Source organism: Empidonax traillii, unplaced genomic scaffold (genome assembly GCF_003031625.1).
Source record: "Empidonax traillii isolate 1590-97213 ecotype Southwest subspecies unplaced genomic scaffold, ASM303162v1 scaffold1207:size155010, whole genome shotgun sequence".
NCBI lineage: Eukaryota > Metazoa > Chordata > Aves > Passeriformes > Tyrannidae > Empidonax > Empidonax traillii.
Window position 1 is genome coordinate 130,177 of NW_020956400.1, and position 17,872 is coordinate 148,048.

The 17,872-nt window shown below is 36.9% G+C and overlaps 1 protein-coding gene across 1 annotated transcript in view; it reads left to right on the forward strand.

Annotated features, from left to right (window-relative positions):
* The window catches only part of LOC114069172, a gene marked incomplete at its 3' end in the record, with an annotated part of 109,104 nt that overhangs the window by 85,119 nt on the left and 6,113 nt on the right, over window positions 1-17,872 (forward strand). Inside the window, exons 7-10 of the mRNA XM_027905790.1 lie at window positions 875-1,477; window positions 8,720-8,755; window positions 14,091-14,235; window positions 16,444-16,619. Of these exons, the coding sequence (XP_027761591.1) occupies window positions 875-1,477; window positions 8,720-8,755; window positions 14,091-14,235; window positions 16,444-16,619 (960 nt within the window). The remainder of the gene's footprint in view (window positions 1-874; window positions 1,478-8,719; window positions 8,756-14,090; window positions 14,236-16,443; window positions 16,620-17,872) is intronic.

The following is a 17,872-nucleotide window of genomic DNA, read 5'->3' on the forward strand; positions in this document are numbered from 1 at the left end:
CACCTAAAAAATCCAATGCGCAGGCTGGAAGGTGGAAAGACCTTCCCCGGTTCTTCGTTCGCGAAGAGACTGGCCATTACTGCGTAGATAAAGCATTCTCCACACAGGCTGTGTGCCTCCAGGTTAATTACCAGAAATTACTTTCAATGAGCAAGACAGACGTCTAAATAAAAGTAGGTCATACACAAGTAAAAGCTTTCTAGGAGTATTCTCAGACTTCAAAGAGTATTTATTAATGGTTTACACTTGGAAAAATGCACCAGTCATCAAAATATCTGAGAATGAGGGTTTATTAATTATAAGATAGAAAATGCTTCTGCCTGTTTTGCAGAAGAATGTAATTAGAGCATGCTTAAGTAAAAACCACACTTGGAAACATATTTATCTGTCCAAAAAATATCAGCTTACCAATTTTAATACTGTCTCTGTTACTATTTTAATTCAAAGGTTTAAGAGGCTCTGTGTGTTTTATATGTGTGTCTTACCTGTGAATAATAACTTGCAATATAATATCATGGAGTACTTACACACCTAAACAATTTCACAGTAATAGTTCTTATGCAGTGTAAGAATTGTTTTTTGAAAGAAAATAGATGATTGTGGGCTCACTTCTGATCCCAGTTTACTCTGAACAAATGGAACATCTGGTTTTCTAGATAGAAGCTATACAGTTCTGCACAGGAAAAGGTGGTGGGAATCTGACCATTTGATTGTCCATTGAATTGAGCAATGTTGGGATGAAGGCTCTTAAGTTGCCAGTTCCTTTATTTAAAGATAAAAGTCAAACTGAGTTGTATCTCCTGCTAATATTTACTTTCTTTCTGTTTCTTCTTCAATGTTATTTTGCTGTGTGTGGATGCTTTTGGCAACTAAGGCACCTCTGCCACCCCCTAGAAAAGCAAGAGTAGCTAATCACAAGAACGAAATTAATCTCCAGGCAGTAACAGCTGGTCCAGCTAAACACCATCCCACAGATACTGCCTATTACACTGATGAGAAGTCTGTTCAGGAGACAATGTCATCTCAAATAGCTAACACAAGTGTGTCCTATGCACAGAAAATCATTAAACCACTGATCTCAAACTCCGGTGCTGGCATAAACACAGTAGCTGGTATAAGTACTACTCTTCATCAAGGCCAGACGCTACAGTCTCAGAAACGTAAGGTATCTACCCTGAAATTAACCCGGGCACGTGATCCAGCAAGTAGCATTCATTGTAATTCACAGCAACACCTCAAGCCTGTTGAAGAGCCAGTATTTCCACAAAGGCCTGTCTCACCTGCCTGTAACCCCCTGCCTGAGATACACACAGCGTCTCTTTCCGTTCAGATAGCTCCCTCCCCTGACAATAAAGCAGAGCCTGAAATCCAAGAACATCCACCTAGTATTTCTCCAGACACTTCAAAGATGTCTTCAAAGGATTTGGGACAAAACTCTACAGTTCTTCCTTCTTCACAGGCTGCAGAATGCCATGTGGTATATTTAATTTTTCCATCTTTTATTTTAGATCTTCGTGAATCACATAATAACCATCTGTTTAGTTATACTTACATTATCAAAGTTAGATCTTGTGTTTTCTGGGTAAAACTACCTGTCATGTGGATCCAAACAGAAATTAATAAAACCTGAAGTTTCTGGAAGACTATTTTTAAAAAATTAATTATCTAGCTGAGCTGGGTGGCAGACTTTGTTCCTCTGTGAGTACTTTATGGAGGTCAAATGCACTGTAGGAAATGAGTGCATTGTAGACAATACATCTGCATAAGTGACTCTTCCTGGAGAGGGTCACATTAGAGCATTATGCTGCCAGAGATGCTGGAAGGGTCAAGTATGGATAGAAAGGATTAGGTTGGTTGTGGGGCAGAGTTCTACAAATGCAGCTCTTCCAGTCTGCTAGGCGCACAAAGAATAAATAGTGTCAGTGGGTGCTTTCTGCAAGGCTAGGCACTTTTAAGTCTTTTAAGACTTTTAAGTCCCTCTGTTTCCCCTTACACCTACTGAGATGAAAAATCTTTGTTAGCCATACCGATCTCTTATAGGAGAAATGAGAGTATCAGGCACACAACATGGGACCAGAGGAGTCTGAGCAGCATTTATCACCATTCAGAAAGTCACTGAGTCAAATAAAGCAAACCTGGGACCAATAAAGCAGCAGTGGATACATACTAGGAGAAAGGAAAGCTCTGAATAAAATTTGTCATTTCTAGTTTGCTTTACTTAGTCACATTAAAATTGTACTATTTAAAAAGTTAATTATTCTAGTATATCTACTAATATACCAGCTTATCTATGTTAGGAAGTCCTTTAGTTGGACGTAGAGATTGCTGTAGATCTAAGCATATGTGCCTCGAAGTTTTATCTGAGTGGGGATCCTGTCATGGCATATTTGTGTTCATCTAGTTCTGCTGGAAGCAGTGAGGCTACTCTGAATTAAGTATGGCACTATTTTGCAGTCTAAAAAGTCCATTGACAGCCCTGTTCTCAACAGTAGTAACACATCTGCGTTCCCAGTCTGTTGTTCTTTCAGAGCATCAGCATTCAACCAGGTCTCTACTCTGGAAGCCACAAGTATCTGCATTAGCAGCAACAGGATAGTTTTAAAGTTGTAATATTTCTGTTTTCCCCTTCAAGTCCCAAGTAAAAGTTTTGATCATAACAAAGCTCTGTGAAAGTGTACGGCAGCAATCCACAATGCTCCTTTTGAATTCACTCCATTAAAAAATGGGAGCACAGAAAGATTAATCACATTTGTCTTTCTCCAGACTAGACACAAATCAATCATCTTAAACCCTTCTTTTAGGCTGCATAAAATTTAGAACATTTTGAGAGAAACAAGTTGCTTTACCCTTTAGAAGAACCAGTCTGCTACTTAGTGATTTTTGTCAGATAGAACAAGTCAGTTCAAGCAAGAGCCACAGTAAAGAAATCACGTCAGAAACAGTAAGGAAAGCAGAGCAACAGCTTTTTCTAGTAGATAGGGTAGATATGAAGATTATAAAGAACAGGCTTGCAAGTCTTAAATATGGGCATCAAGGGATACTGACAGACAGTAGAAGAGGTGTAAGTGTGTAGGTGGGGCCAGTAAAACTTCTGTGTCTATGTTATCTTCTCACTTGAAAATAGTTGTTCAGCCTGTTAGAATATGATGCATTATAAACGCTCAGATAAATCAAAATATCTCTCAAACATAAAGTAGTTATATGACAGCTAACAAGGATTAGGAGAAATACGTTTTTCTAAACAAGAGTAATTTCAAATATTCAAAGTCTAATCAGAAGGACTAAAAATAATTTATCTTTTACCTACTTTTATTTAGGATTTTAAAAGTCAAAACATATTTTGCAGTTTCTTTTTAATTTAGAATTTGGTATGAGCTGAAAAAAATCAGGAAAGTAGCTGTGGCTTGTTTGGCAATTCTACACTTATTTTTCTGCCTTCTTGGTTTTAGTGTGTGGGAGGAACTATGAGAAATTTGGCAACTGGGTTGTTTTGAATTAAATGATAAAAAATTCAGTTATCACAAAGATCATTAAAGAATGTAGCCAACTTTTCAAGCTGTATTCCTTTATTGGTCTCTTGTCTACAAAATTCAGCTGACATCCTCCATGATGTTCAACTTTGATATAATTCTAATGAAGACATATATTTGGCATCACAATTGAGTCATGGAGCCAATAGGTTTTGCTGACTCTTTGTTAAAATACCTATCTAAAACTAGAGTACAAATCAGCATGTGAGATGTGTAAAATTTTGCATCAGGTGAAGTTCCAAAAGGAAGACACCGTGAGCTAAAGTTAGAAATAAAGGCTGAAGCTATATGTTTAAAAATATTTATTTTCTGACTCAGATCTTGGTTTTAAACCTTGACACTATTCTAACTAATGCCAAAAATTATGATTCCTTTTAGTGCTATATATCATGATATATCATATATATATATATATATGTATATATATGTATATATATATATATATATATATATATATCATGGTATCACGTTCACAATTTCTCTCACATAGAAAAGTTTCAGTATACTATGCATGACAGTACTTTCATTTCTAAGATTGTTTTAGATTTGCAAACTGTACAGGAGTTGGTACATGAGTTAAAATACTTTTGTCCTTGCAGATCATAGGTTTTATATTAGCAGTATCCTCGAAGGATGCTCTCAGAGTGTAAATTAGGCCTACTAGGAATGTTCAAAGTTGCCACAGAAATTCTCAAAAAACAAATACACTCAGAAAGTTGCACTTCTCCTTCTGCATCTGGGTTTATGTATGTGGAGGAGAATGAGGTAAGATCAGCTAATCATCACTTCTTAAGAGGTGGCAAATGAGAAATACTGTTCATCTGTGGGTATCTGTGTGTAGTGAACATATACAATTCTATTATGTTACAAAGTTTGGAAATATACAGGCAAGAGAGAGTTTGTATGGTCCAAGTTAATGTGTCTTGTGCTCCTATTTGCACTTCAGAGCTTACTTTTGAAACTTTAGGAGCAAGCAGAAGTGTGGTATGACTCACTGAATGACATTTTGTAAACACTCCTACTCAGAGAAAGGTTAAACTCCTTAAAATTATATATGAAAATAGAAGCATTCAAATTACTCAATATTAGGGTTTTTTTACATTATTACAGTCTCAAGAGATGCTGCTGCTTTGTACCACACTGCAGATACAGGAGAAATAAGTGAATCTATTTTAACCAAGAAATTAGTATTCATTGGTATGAGATGATTTATATAAATTCTGTTGTGCAGGTTTCTTAGAAGAAGTTTTAGACTAATGAAGAATTCTGAGCTGCATCTTCAGAAATAATTACCTGGTATTTTTATGTTATTTTGTTCCTGGGTTCCTAAATTTCCTATTGTTCTAAATCTCTCTCTCTAAAACTGAGGATGCAAAACATTTGCCCTGTTATTTGAATTCCTCATATGACTGAACACTTATTTTAGTCCTGATGTCCAAGAGGTATAAAAACTACTATAGCAGATGTTTATGAAAGTGTTTCTTTTGCTAGCCTTATAGCTGTAGAAAAATAGATCAAGGAAAATAAGCCTGGAATAAAAAAAAAAAAAAGTCTGAATCACTTTATTTAGTACATTACTGTTTATTAGGTATTGACAATACAGAGTGGTAGAGAAGATAGAGAAGACAGGTTTCAATATTCGGGACAGATGTGAAGCAAAGAAAATTGAGCACATAATTTTCATTTTAAGTTCTGCATCACTGTTGTGGTTTTAGACAAGGGCTGAACTCCACCTCCATATAGTGAGTTTTGAATAAGAGGGCTAGGTATAAAAATGAACATAGAAATATGACTTGCCGTGTCAGTTTGGAGATTTGAACTCAGCTTTTAAAAATTAAAAATAGAGGTATTTTTACCCATTTGTGCAAATGTATGGGTGTAATTTGATTGTTGACTACTAAACTCTGCTATGTATTAACAAAATGAGTTTATTCACTTATCTCTGAGTCTCCTTATCTGTGTCTTGACTGTTGAAGCAAGGCCAGTACTTTGGTGTCATTAGTAATCTCACACCACTCCTCACAGATCTTACATTGAAACAATAGATGACTGGTTTTGAAACCCATACTAGGGTCACCTGTCTGCTTCATGTGAATTGGGTAGCAGCTGTGTTCTTCAGGCCTAACATTATACTATTTGAAGGAAGGGAAGTATTTCTGAGGACCATCAGAAAGTTACACTTGAGGCCTTCAATTCACTTCAAGACCAATGGCATTAATCTATTTCTCAAGTGTTGCTTCACAACCCAAGATAGTTACATAGTCTAACTAGTTTTTCATCAATCTCATTAAGTCCTTGTCTGGCATTTAATCTGCCTGACTGCTGCTAGCATTTCTTGTGCTTTATCAATAACAAACCTAATCTGAAGCTTGCTGAATGGAACTAGTATTAGAAGTTTTCTGAAATGCGTTCAGCATTGTCATATTTTTTCACTGTGATATATATGAGATTTCATGCACAGTGGAAAATATGAATTAGTAGTAGCCAGTTATATCTGTTTGCAATTTACCAAGACTGCATGTTTTTTAAATGGTGTAAATCAGTTTTCAAAAACAATGCTGTTTTAAATGACAATTTAAGCCACTTTTTCCCAGAGTAATGGTTATACCTAGACAGAATTCTATAACCAGGCAGAGTAGAAGTTTTACTCTACAAAGCTGAGAGGCTTCATATTGGGAATCAGTACCTAGAATTTCTGCATTCCTTCTACCCCTATTGTAAGAATAATAGCTTTATATTATTTTTAAGAATTTGGCTTGATGAAATTAGCTATTATTTGCCAAACACAATGAATTAAATTCTTTAAAAGCTCAATTTCACTAGCTCTCTGGATGCACCCTGGATATCTGTTCTTGTATTGTCCATCCCTTCTTTTCTCAAGCATGCAAGCAGTCTTCTCAGTTCAAAGCCAGAATGTTTACTAGATTTCTCAACTCTTCAAAAATTCCTGTTATTTTAACAATATGAGATGAATTCACATATTTTGGTTCAGTCATATATAACTTTTCTTCTGGGAATGCTGAGAGGATATCTGGTCTCAAGAACTTCAAAGCTTCTTATTGGCTCTGGCTCATAATTGCAGTGTGATCTCCTGGTTAGTGTATTTTGCTGGAGACCTTGAATTATTACACAGATGATGAAATTCATCAGGAATTATGATTCTGTCTTCCCTTTATGTACCTGTGAGGTGAAATTACTGTCTCTTATATGTCTACGTAAATGCACACATCTAAAACCCCTCTTAACATTATACTGTCTAGCGATCTTAATTTCTCATGAAATTAATTTTAATAATATCCCATTGTTCTTTTGATGTTTCTGTTGGCAAATTTGACCTCTCAAAAAATTCTATGCCCTTTTATAGATATATACTCAATTATTCATATTTTTGATTAAGAATTAATCTGTTCATATTTCCTCTATGAAAAGATTAAGTTTGAGGGGGGTTGTTCAACTGTAGATTTACAATATTGCTGTGGATAAGATTTGAATTTTAAGCTGTTTGACTAAGTTTCTCCACTGTTTTAACTGCTGATTTTAACAGCAGCTTTTGGCTATTTTTGTGTACCCTAGAGGTCCACTAATGCCAAAGATTTCTTTTGAATCAAGTGGAACAAGTGACAGATATCTGTTCACATACTTAAGATTCTTTTCTGAAGTGCTTATTCATAGGGATGGTCCCATTGACCTCATCAAGGTTATTTGTGTAAATTCTAGTTGATCTCAGCAAGAATTATGCAACTGGACCCCCAGTGACCTCTCATAAGTAGCATAATCTGGGTCGTGTTCCAAGTCTTCCATAAGGGCTTTAGAAGATATTTGCAGATTTTGGATTAAAATACCAAAATGGCATTTAAATCTGATGGCTTGAAACATTTTTTGAATGATTAAAGACATCTGCCTAGTCTAAGCATAGGAAATAACTATATTACTGGTAACAATGTGATATCTATGACTAAATGTTGCTTTTTAAGTAGTAATTACTACACATGGTATCTTATTGTCCTCTATTTTACATAAATTTAAAATCCCGAACAAATCTGTTTTGCAGCAGCTATTCCAGACTTCCTCAGCCCTATCAAAAGTGAAACCATTAGTGCTGAAGTAGGCAGTATTTTGACATAATTCAGGAGTTGATTGAAAGCTTGTAGTTAATAGGCAGTATAGAAGGATTTGTGCAGCTGTTTAACAAATATTAGATGCCAACATGTTTTTCATGTATCTTTAATTCAGAAAGGCGTTGCAGATGCAAAAAGCCAGTTGTAGGACTAGTTTAAGCTCAGTTCCCTGTGGCTCATTTAAAATAACAGAACAGAAAACTCATACATTGTGTGGCAGCTTTCAGAAGCGCTCATGAGGCTGTTCCCTTATACTTTTAAGGAACTATGCTGAATCCAAACAACTAGCATGTTTTGTTTCAGTATTAAGTCTTCCCTGTCCTTGTGCTCCCAGTCTGTGTTGTTTCTCAGATATATATACCGGTTACCCTAACAATCCTTGTGTCCTCTAATGTTGAAAAGGCTCCTATGCATACACCTTATAGAGTAGGTTGACAGGGTGCTTCCAGGGTGCTTGGAAATTCTAAAATCATCCAAATATTTTTATTAGAGAGGCAGTGGAGAAGATGTATTCAGTCACAAGAGGCGAAAAATTCCACCACCTATTGCTTTCAGATCATATTCATTAGTAGTGTTTCTTTTAGCTTGCAGTCCTGCTCATATTTATATTATGGTTAATTTCAAAATACCTGCCTTAGACAAAAAAACCCCAGCAGAGTAACATTTATAGAGATCAGACTTTGAGATAGATACATTTTTCCTTTTGAAAACAAAATGGACATGACATTCTCTAGCCTCATATTTATGTAAGTATAAAATAGTGTGAACCTTCTCAGTACACAATGGAGATCATTAATATATGCAGTACATTATGATTATTCATTCTCAGCACACTATGGTTTCTGGCATTGCTTCCACTATTATTTTATGCATTCATTTCTTTTATGTTTTCCTAGTCTAATGTAGAGCGTGATTGATTTATTTCCTAATCCATGTGAATGTGAACTTCCTCGGGTGGCTGAAAAACTTACAGTTTTGTAATTCTCCTACACCCAGCAAGAGCCAAAGGGAAAAGGTTTTTATTCATTCAGTAATCTGTTTCTTTTCTTATTTTTTTTCCTCAAATCTCAGCTTGGAAACCAGAAAGTAACTGCCCCTGTGATGGAGGTAAATGCTTCACAGACACACAGACAAACAACAACAGAAGCTTCTCCACTGCCTCTTCCTTCTCCTGTGGTACCAGTTAACAGAGCCTCTTTCTCACCAGACAGTGACACCCATCTAGTACCATATTCTTTGCCAACGCTTGATGATTTTTTGCCTTCACATTTTTATAAAACCCCAGCCCTTTCACAATTTTCATATAAATGCCCATACCTAGCTTCTGAAAGTATTATCCACAGGAACGAAACAGCCTCTGTAAGCACAGATTCTGCCATGAGTGAGTGCTCCTCCCGCACAGTGAGTGAGTCCTCCACAGCCATTCTAGATGAGCTGCAGACTTGTAGCTATGATACTACTGACCGCTCTGAAACACCTTCCCCAACCCTGAGCCAGATGTCTGCTGTGTCAGATGGCACCACCTTAACCAACACTGCTGCCACTTCTCATGTAATTATGCTTCCTTTTTTCCTCATCCATTTTGTTCAAACAGGTTGTCAAAGGGGAACAGAATTCGAGCTTGCCTGTTATCCTGTTACACATACAAGTATTTTGTTAGTAGTTTTCCATGTATGCAGTCTGACAGTGTTTTGCAACAGTTGTTTAAAAAAAAATTCACTTGGCATATCAGATTTGGTAGTAGGAAATTATGTTGTCACATACTTCTGTGGTCAGCTAAGGTGTATCAAACACATTACTTAAAAAAAAAAGAAGATAAGTTCAATACATACGTGTTCCAAATGCATTAAAAGCAAGCAAGTAGAGTTTGAAGAGATTTATTTAAAATACTGTTAGCAATATGCAGGTTTGTGGAGTTTGTAGCCTCTGGGCTACCACCATTTTTGATTTATACTAAGATACAGAATTCAGTAATGTAATTTGTAAATTCATAGTAAATGTTGGCAACATTTAACTCGTTTTTTTCCCCAGCTGTGACCACTGATTGCATGAAACTGGTTTTCTCTCCTCTGACTAACCTTTTCCTCTCCTGAGCACAGCTTATTATAGGACTGAACTTCATAAATAATATTGTATTACCCAGTTGTCCTCTTACTCTTCTCTTGGTTAAGTCAAGTAAAAAAAAAAACATTATGCAGTTTGACACTTTATATACATTCACTTTTTTGTATCTCAGTACATTCATATATGGGTAGAAAGAAGGTATGGAATTTGGGTCAAATCCAGATCACTTCTGATTTCTTTTGAGATTATCTACATGATTAAAATGAGTCAGAACAAAGCCTTCATTTAAATTGAGTAGTTTGTTGCTGACTTGCAAAACAGATCTGAATCCAGAGTTTTATTGGGTCACACCAGTGTTCAAACTTTGTCCAAATACTTCAGCATACTGTAATTTTAAAGTCTGAAAAGAACAAACAGTGTATATATTTTTAAAGCTTCATGTATATTTTATAAAAAGTATTTTGAGCCCAACCTTTCACGTAGTCACCTGGAAAGTCAATGATATGTTCTCAGTGCTCTGGATGCTGCTAAAAAAGCCATATTAATAGCAGGCATGTAAAAAGCTGTAATTCTTAACTCTTGTAACACAGCTCTGAAACCTTTTTTTTTTTTTTTTTTAAGAATCAGTGCCATGAATCTTCATACAACCCAGTAGTTGTAATCAAAGATACCATTATTAGCACAGACTGGTCAGACACGGTTGCTGCATGACCATTTACGAGCTATGGGAAACATGGAACATTTATGTTTTCTTCTAGCCTACTTCTAAAATAGCTAACTGTATTTGTTTTCTTTGAGCACCATTTTTTGCAAGCTAAAGTGAACAGTTGGTCCGCCTTTCCTTTTTTGTGTATTCTCCCTGTAGAAGGCTATGTAATAGTCAGGTCTGACCACCACTTTCTCTTTTAGACATGGCAGGGATGAGCATAACAGCAGTTCACCACTAATGGACAAAGTGGAAGGATGAGTTTCCCACCAAATCCCTAAAAGTCCTACATCCTAAGAACCCCACAAAAATTAAACTACTGGCAAGACCCAATTCTGCAGTATAGAAAGTCTTCATCTCCCACCCTCTGTAGAGGAGAGCCAGATGGCCATAAATGCATTTATGAAATGACAAAACGATGGAGATGCTGGTGGCACACACACATATATGTTGTTAGTGGCTGTGCTCCTATAAAGATCTTCATTCTCAAAGGAGATTGTTGTTGATTTTTTAGATGAAAACCACTGGGAGAACGATAAAAGTAATACAGGATTGGGCCATCCAGCACCATACCTGGTAGTACAGTTCTGTCAAAGACTTTCAAAGACTTTTCTGTCCACAGTGGGGATATTTCTCTACTCTTGAGTTTCTTGATGAGAGCTTAGGCAAAAAAAATTTTAAACCAATTCTTCTAAGAAGAACAAGCAGTATCAGGAAGAGCTGAATCAACAAAATTGCAAAATTTTCCAAGCAAAAGGCAGAGCTAAACATAAATCTGTGGTAATTTGCCATACCTTTAGTCACAGATTACAGATTCTTTGAAAACCTTTGAAAACCAAATAAGAATTGTAATTCTTATTTGGACTTACTCTTAGAAGTTAAAATGAGTGAACAGCTGGTTTTGGAAACTATTTTTTCTGATTCTATTCCAGTTACAGACATTTTCCCTATAATTTTCATGGGTTCTTTTTGTTTATGTAGTTTGAAATTGTGGAATCTAATGGAAACTTGTACACATTAGATTTTTGCCTCTTCCAAAGTTCTCTAACTGTTCTGATCTTCAAGAATTGATCCTGAGGATTTTAGCCTAATTCAGTGTCTTGAAGTCAGTGATGTGCTGTTTAGCATTCTTGCACAGAGCTGCTCAGACATCCATAATGGGACCTCTTTCTCCTTGTTACCTCAGCAGAGGGAAAATTGGAAAGCAGATCCAGTCCCAGACAGATGCTTTTCTCTGTTCTAATTCAGAAATCCGAAAAGCTGCTCTTTCTGATACTCAGGCAGGCTACAGGAATTTTAAACCTGATACCTAGGAGGAATCTTTACAAGAACTTGATTATCTAGCAGCAGAAGTAGGTGGTTCTCTACTAGCAGTGAAGGACAGGGTAGGTATACTGGAGAAAAAACTTAATGAAGGTGCATAGGGAAAGGACTATCATGAAAAGTTAGGATTATTTTCCCAGAAAATCGGAAATTTTGGTCAAGTAGGTTTTTTTCTGTATTGTCTTATTTTCCCACAAAGAAGATTACCTAGGAAAGTAAAAGGTCTAATTCATGAATAGGCATCTTAAAGGATTTCACTTGCTTTCAAAATCTGGGAATAAACTCTGTCACCTGGAACTAAAGTGTCACATTCTCAGACTGAAATGTCAGCAACTCCCAAATGATTCCAACAGAAGGAAAACTTGAAACTTGGCAAAACTGTCTTTTGTATAACCCTATCAACAGTGCAAGATGCATCAAACAAACAAATGAAATGGCCACCTTCACAGAAACTTTCCTCAAACAGAAAGTCCTTAGGAACTATGAAGTCATAGCTGAGCTGAGATCTTCTATAAAGCCTTTAGAAGCAAACCCAAAAATATTATATATGAACATGGCACATTTATGACCATTGTCCATCAACTGCTTTTGTGGATCCTGTTTTCATGATATTGTGTATTACTTAGTGTAGGAGCCTTACTATCTAACTGCGCTATTTGGTAAAGTCCTTCACAGGAATATCTCAAATTTTTATTACAGAAATTCGTAGGAGTAATTTTCCAGTCTATAAAAAAACTTGCATTAGTTCTGCTCAGAGAAACAAAAGCCATAATAAATGATTGAGAAGGTATAAGGCTCTGCACATAGTTGCACCCTGCCCTCCCTAGAAACAAGCTTTCTCAAAAAGACAATATATAGGAAAAGAAAATGGGTGAAGCCCTGCAGTGGGGGAGGGATGGTTGGCCTCATCTTGAAACCTGGTCTGAAAATATGCCTTCATACCTCTTGAAATGCTTTGATGTTATGTAGCTTTTCTAACAGCTCCAAGGTTTTTCTTGAGGGGAGAATCCTGTGAGAAAAGACAACTTAGTTTACATTTTGGTTCTGGACTTTATTAAGAGAAGAAACATGTAAACACAAAAATTTCAATGGAGACATCACCACAACAGAAACCTTTCAGGTCACTTCTGGAAACAGGCATCCTTAAAACAAGAAACCCCTGAATGCATCTAGGAGTTCACATGATGACTGCATATGACCCAGAAATTGCTTTACTTTCTTAGCTATGGGAGGCCGAGACGTAAAAAATTTCAAATCAGTAATCTCTGAAATACAAATGTGTACAAAAGGTCATGAGCCATTTTATTTTTATATATTAAAAAAAAAAAAAAGCCTTTCAGTACCTTTTTTCTTATGCTTTGCTGCTTCAGATAGTCTCTTGTTTACATTTTCAGTTCTTTTGATATATAACATTGAGCAAAGTTTGTAGCTCTAAATTTACTCAGATTTAAATAAGAGTTCTGCATTAACAGAGATGTTACAGAGAGCTTTCCTCCTTCTTCTGCTGAAATATTCACCACCCTCTTATTTCATTCAGTGCTTTCTCAATACCTCAGTTTTAATTCTTGCAATGCTCCTCATAAAAGTGCTACAGACCAGATGCAGGGATTCTAAAACTGGGGGCAGATAATTTCCTCTTGTGAGGTACCTCTTGTGACTAAGGCCTAAATGGCTCTTGGTGCTTGCTACTTTATTGCCAGCTTGCCTAGCTTTCCCGTTTTATTTACTTGATTTTGTTCTGTTGTTTTGTGGTTGTTTAATTTTTATTGTTATTTATTTTCATTGTGATAGATTGCATATCAGCATCCCATAGTCACTCCAGCTGACTTCCATTGTTTAAAGAAGCTTTCTCTCACTCCTTTTAGCTAGTCCTAATGGGGCTTTTCCCTTCAGTCTGCACAGAAGTTCCCATTAATATCAATAGTGCTTGAGCACGTGCATTAGGGGAATATGTCTCTTGGCGTGAGGATCTGTGACAGACAGCCTTTGTTCGCACGAGAGGAACTTTTACTGCCATCTTCATTTTATATTGCTCTCAGACCTCTGCAAATCTTGTTTGTGCCATCTCCATTGCCCTGACCGTGATCTCTCTGTCACCTTCCCATGACAGCATGTGTCACAGACAGCCCATACAAGGAGAGAAGAGGGGTGGTACAAGGTATATAAGGAAGACGCTCTGCTCCCTTTGTGATAAGTTTTGTGTTTCAGTGAATGCAGATGCCACTATGGCTGTGTACCTGACAACTGGTAATTGTTGCGTGGATGACAGTCTTGCATCATTCTTTCTTTGGGATGGCAGTCGGAGGGCTTTGTGTGTAGTTTAATGGGTTATTATTTTGTCTCTCTCAGGCTCAGATCACAGTGAATGGGAATTCTGGCACTGCTGCCAGCCCAGTGAGTCACTTTCAAAGGCCTTTTTCCCCTTCTTCAGCTTATTCTCCACCAGCTTCACTCAATTCCAACATTGTTATCATGCAGCATGGCAGGATGATGGGTAAGCCTCACACAGAATATTTGCTTTATACATTGCACAACATATTCCAATTCATGTGGCAAAGACTGCAAACAATTGCGGAGTGCTTCACGTCCATAATGAAGGTATTGTCTATTCATCTACCTTGGGAGATAAATGCAAAAAAAATAGCATTTATTGTTAGATACAGTGGTGATCCTGAACTGATGTTGCTGTTAGGTGTGTGAGTGACCTCTTGCCAACTTTCTGCTAGCTTTACTGAGGAAAGGGAATCTATCAAAATAGCTCGGCCGGTGCAGCCTCTTCAGATTTTGCCTTAAGAAACCAGGGCCAACTTTGTACGTTGGTCCTCCCCTCAACTTCCATAATCTCCAGTACAAATACTGCCAACAAAGGGAGAGGCTCTGGGCTTTTGAATACCTAAAGCCACATCGATCTAAAATTTGTTTATGTATTTTAGGACGTTGTTAATTAAAAAAAACACAAACTAAACAAAAAAAACCCAAAACAAACATCAGCCTTAGAAAGGCTTAAAGGCTCTTTACCAGTATAATCCAGTTTTACCATAAGAGTCATTTGCTTGCTGCTTTTTCTACCAGTGTTTGCATATTCAGATAAGATTATACATGCAAAATAGTTTTAATTTGATCCTAGAGTTTACATTTTTGTTATGCTTGCAGGAAAATTAGGTGACAGTTCTCGCTCTGGGACTTGCAGCTTAGAAAAATGCTGCTATCATCATCGTGATAAGTACAAAAACTGTATACACGGGTTTCTCCAAACCCCAGAATTCTAGGTTTTTTGACTGCTCCCAGTTTGACAATCTAAGGCCTTGTCAATATGGTTGGATATACATGAAATGTGTATTTTCCCATGATTTTCACTCTTGCATGGTGCTGAAGTTCAGTGTTGCACAGTAACAGCCTGATTTAATTCTCCTTACTCATGTAAAAATCCCCCTGATGGTCTCAGTTTGAGACCTATGAAGAATGAGGGATCAAATCCAAAATGTTTTCTAAATTTAACATCATGCTTTTTGGGAAAAAGTTCCAAATATCTAGACGTTTGCCACACGGAGTTGCCCCTCGCCATATATGTGTAGCACTGGATTATTTACAGGATTTCAGACTTGACTAAGTAGCTGAAACAGCCATGCCAAATCCAGCTCTCCAGTGGGAGTGAGCAGAAATACTCTACTTAAAATTAGAGCTTTCAATCACTAGACCTCCTTTTGTTGATTCATGTTACAATTCATTTATTTTCCTTTAGAATAATCAGTAGATGTTAATGTCACATGAAAGGCAATTGTAATTGTTATACTGGTGTTAGAATGTATATTTTGACTGCCTGCATTCATTTATCCTGCAGTGGAAATGTTTCGCTGTATCTGCTTTTGCAGAGTAGAGGCTTTGTCACAGCAGTCCATTAATTTACTGAAACCTGCTGGCTGAAGAGTAGGGCTATTCTTCCTGTCACATCCCAAGTGTTTTTTTGTCAAATAAATTACTCTGAATTTTAGAAGGAAATGGTAATAGGGATATATTAATTTCATTAATTATAAGGGTAGATTTGAAGGAGAAGGGTAGAAGTATTACAAGTCACTACAAACCAGTAGCAGCTTGCACAGTTCACCTGAATCACTGTAGGTGGATCATCATGTTGCTCTACGGATGCCAAGTTACTCAAGTCCATTTTTATGTATTATATGTAGGGGCACATAAACATATGAACATAATTTTTTTTCTAAGCACATAACTTTTTGTGCAAGGCTGTTTGACATGCTTGCAGGGCAGCTATTTTCTATAGTTTGCTAAACTTGGGGGAGTGGAAGTTTTGAAATTATGTCACTAGTTTCCAAGGAATGAGTAGGAAAGGTGCAAGAGTTTGATTTATAAGAGAAAGGTTGCTGCACCTTTCTCAATAGACTTTTCTGCGCATGTGGGGGGATTCTCTTTTTTGTGAGCAAGATGTCGTGAAAAAGTGCTTCTAGTCTAATAAGATCTGTGTTGAATAGCCTGCCTGGTCATTAGAGAAGTTTATAATTCTAATAATGAAATATTAAGTAGGGCAAAGCCCTAGTTAAGATGATATTTCTTTTAAAAATATTGTATATGTATGGGATTAAGGTTGTCAGTCTTTGTACAGCATACTGAAATGGGGAAGTGTGTTTTAACTGCCAAATATGATTATTGTGTCATCACATGATATTCTGTCATGTTATCTTTACAGAGTCCACAGAGACGTACTCACAGCATGTTCAGAATGTTGGCAGCAGCACCGCCACCAGTACAATACCAATCTGTAGAACCTCAGAAGAAGAAAAAAAAATTACAGTAATTAAAGCTCCACATTATGCAGGGATTGGCCCGGTAGATGAATCTGGAATCCCTACAGCAATTAGAACGGTAGGAAATTCTGGGAAATCTGTGTATGAACTCATACAATGAACTGATTGTTGGTAATGGGTTTTTCACATTCTTCTACTCTTATATAATTTGAAATACAGTGTGCGTAATCAGCGAGCTCATGAATATAATATTGTGTGTTGACGGAAAAGGAGAATGCTGATGGGAGCATAATTAGACAACCTCATGTTTCTAGTTTTAATTAGAAGTAGCCAAAATTTTGTGTCTTTCTTGCTTCTGTTTTAGTTCTTGCCTTTTGGAGATACGTAATAATTGCATGTTGTTAGTTCTAAAATAAAGTTTATACATACTGTATGTATGTGTGTGTGTGTGTGTGTGTATTCAAGTATTCATATATTCGTATGTGTGAGTGTATGTAATACAAAAATATTATTCTTCTGCATTTCTTGGGCAGTGGTTCTCATGTCATCAGGGTAGCATAGAAAGGAACAGTTTTGTTCTGAAAGTAATCTAAGTGGGTAGCATTTTCGTGGGAGTGCAATAAATAATCATTGTGCCCTTGAGTGACACATAAACGAATAGCGTGGAAGCCCTTTCATTGTAACTAGCCCAATTTTGATCATCTGCCGCTAGTCACTGCTTGAGTGGTCCCAGGATGTCAAACTGAAGAGTTTTGTTTTCACTATGCTGAAGCATTCTTTCCACTCTGCTGTCAGGGCAGCCTCTTCTGGCTGCTCCAGAGAGCACAGTGGCAGCTGCACTAAGTCTGTGAAGGAAGTGCTTACTGGCCTTCCCAGCCAGAGAAGAACTGCTGTGCTAGACGGAGAAAGAGTAAGAAGAGTGGGAGCCAGGATGAAAGCAGCAGAGCCCTTGCAGGTGAAGTCTTTGTAGGTGCAAGGATGTAGCAGCTGTTGGATGTGTCCTCTCTGCCAATACTGACATATGGGGCTGTGTTGTATTGCCAAGAACTGCTTCAATGGAATGAAAAATTAGGGGGAAAATCAGGAATTGATGGAGAAAAGGAATAAGAAAAAAATCAGAATAAGTGGTAAGATCGGGACAATTTTTTTAAGAATGTGGGGGAAATTCTGGCATTTCTTGCTTTATTTTTGACATTAAAAAGTAATATGATCAGAATCTTCTAAAAATGAAGACATTTCTTTGCAACAATGCTCTAGCTTCCTGCCCCCTTTTTAAGCAAATAGTCCCTATGATTTATAATGGATATAGTAATTGGTTTTGTACTTTTTAAATAGTAATTTTTTCTAATAGAGTGCATATCGGTTATGTGA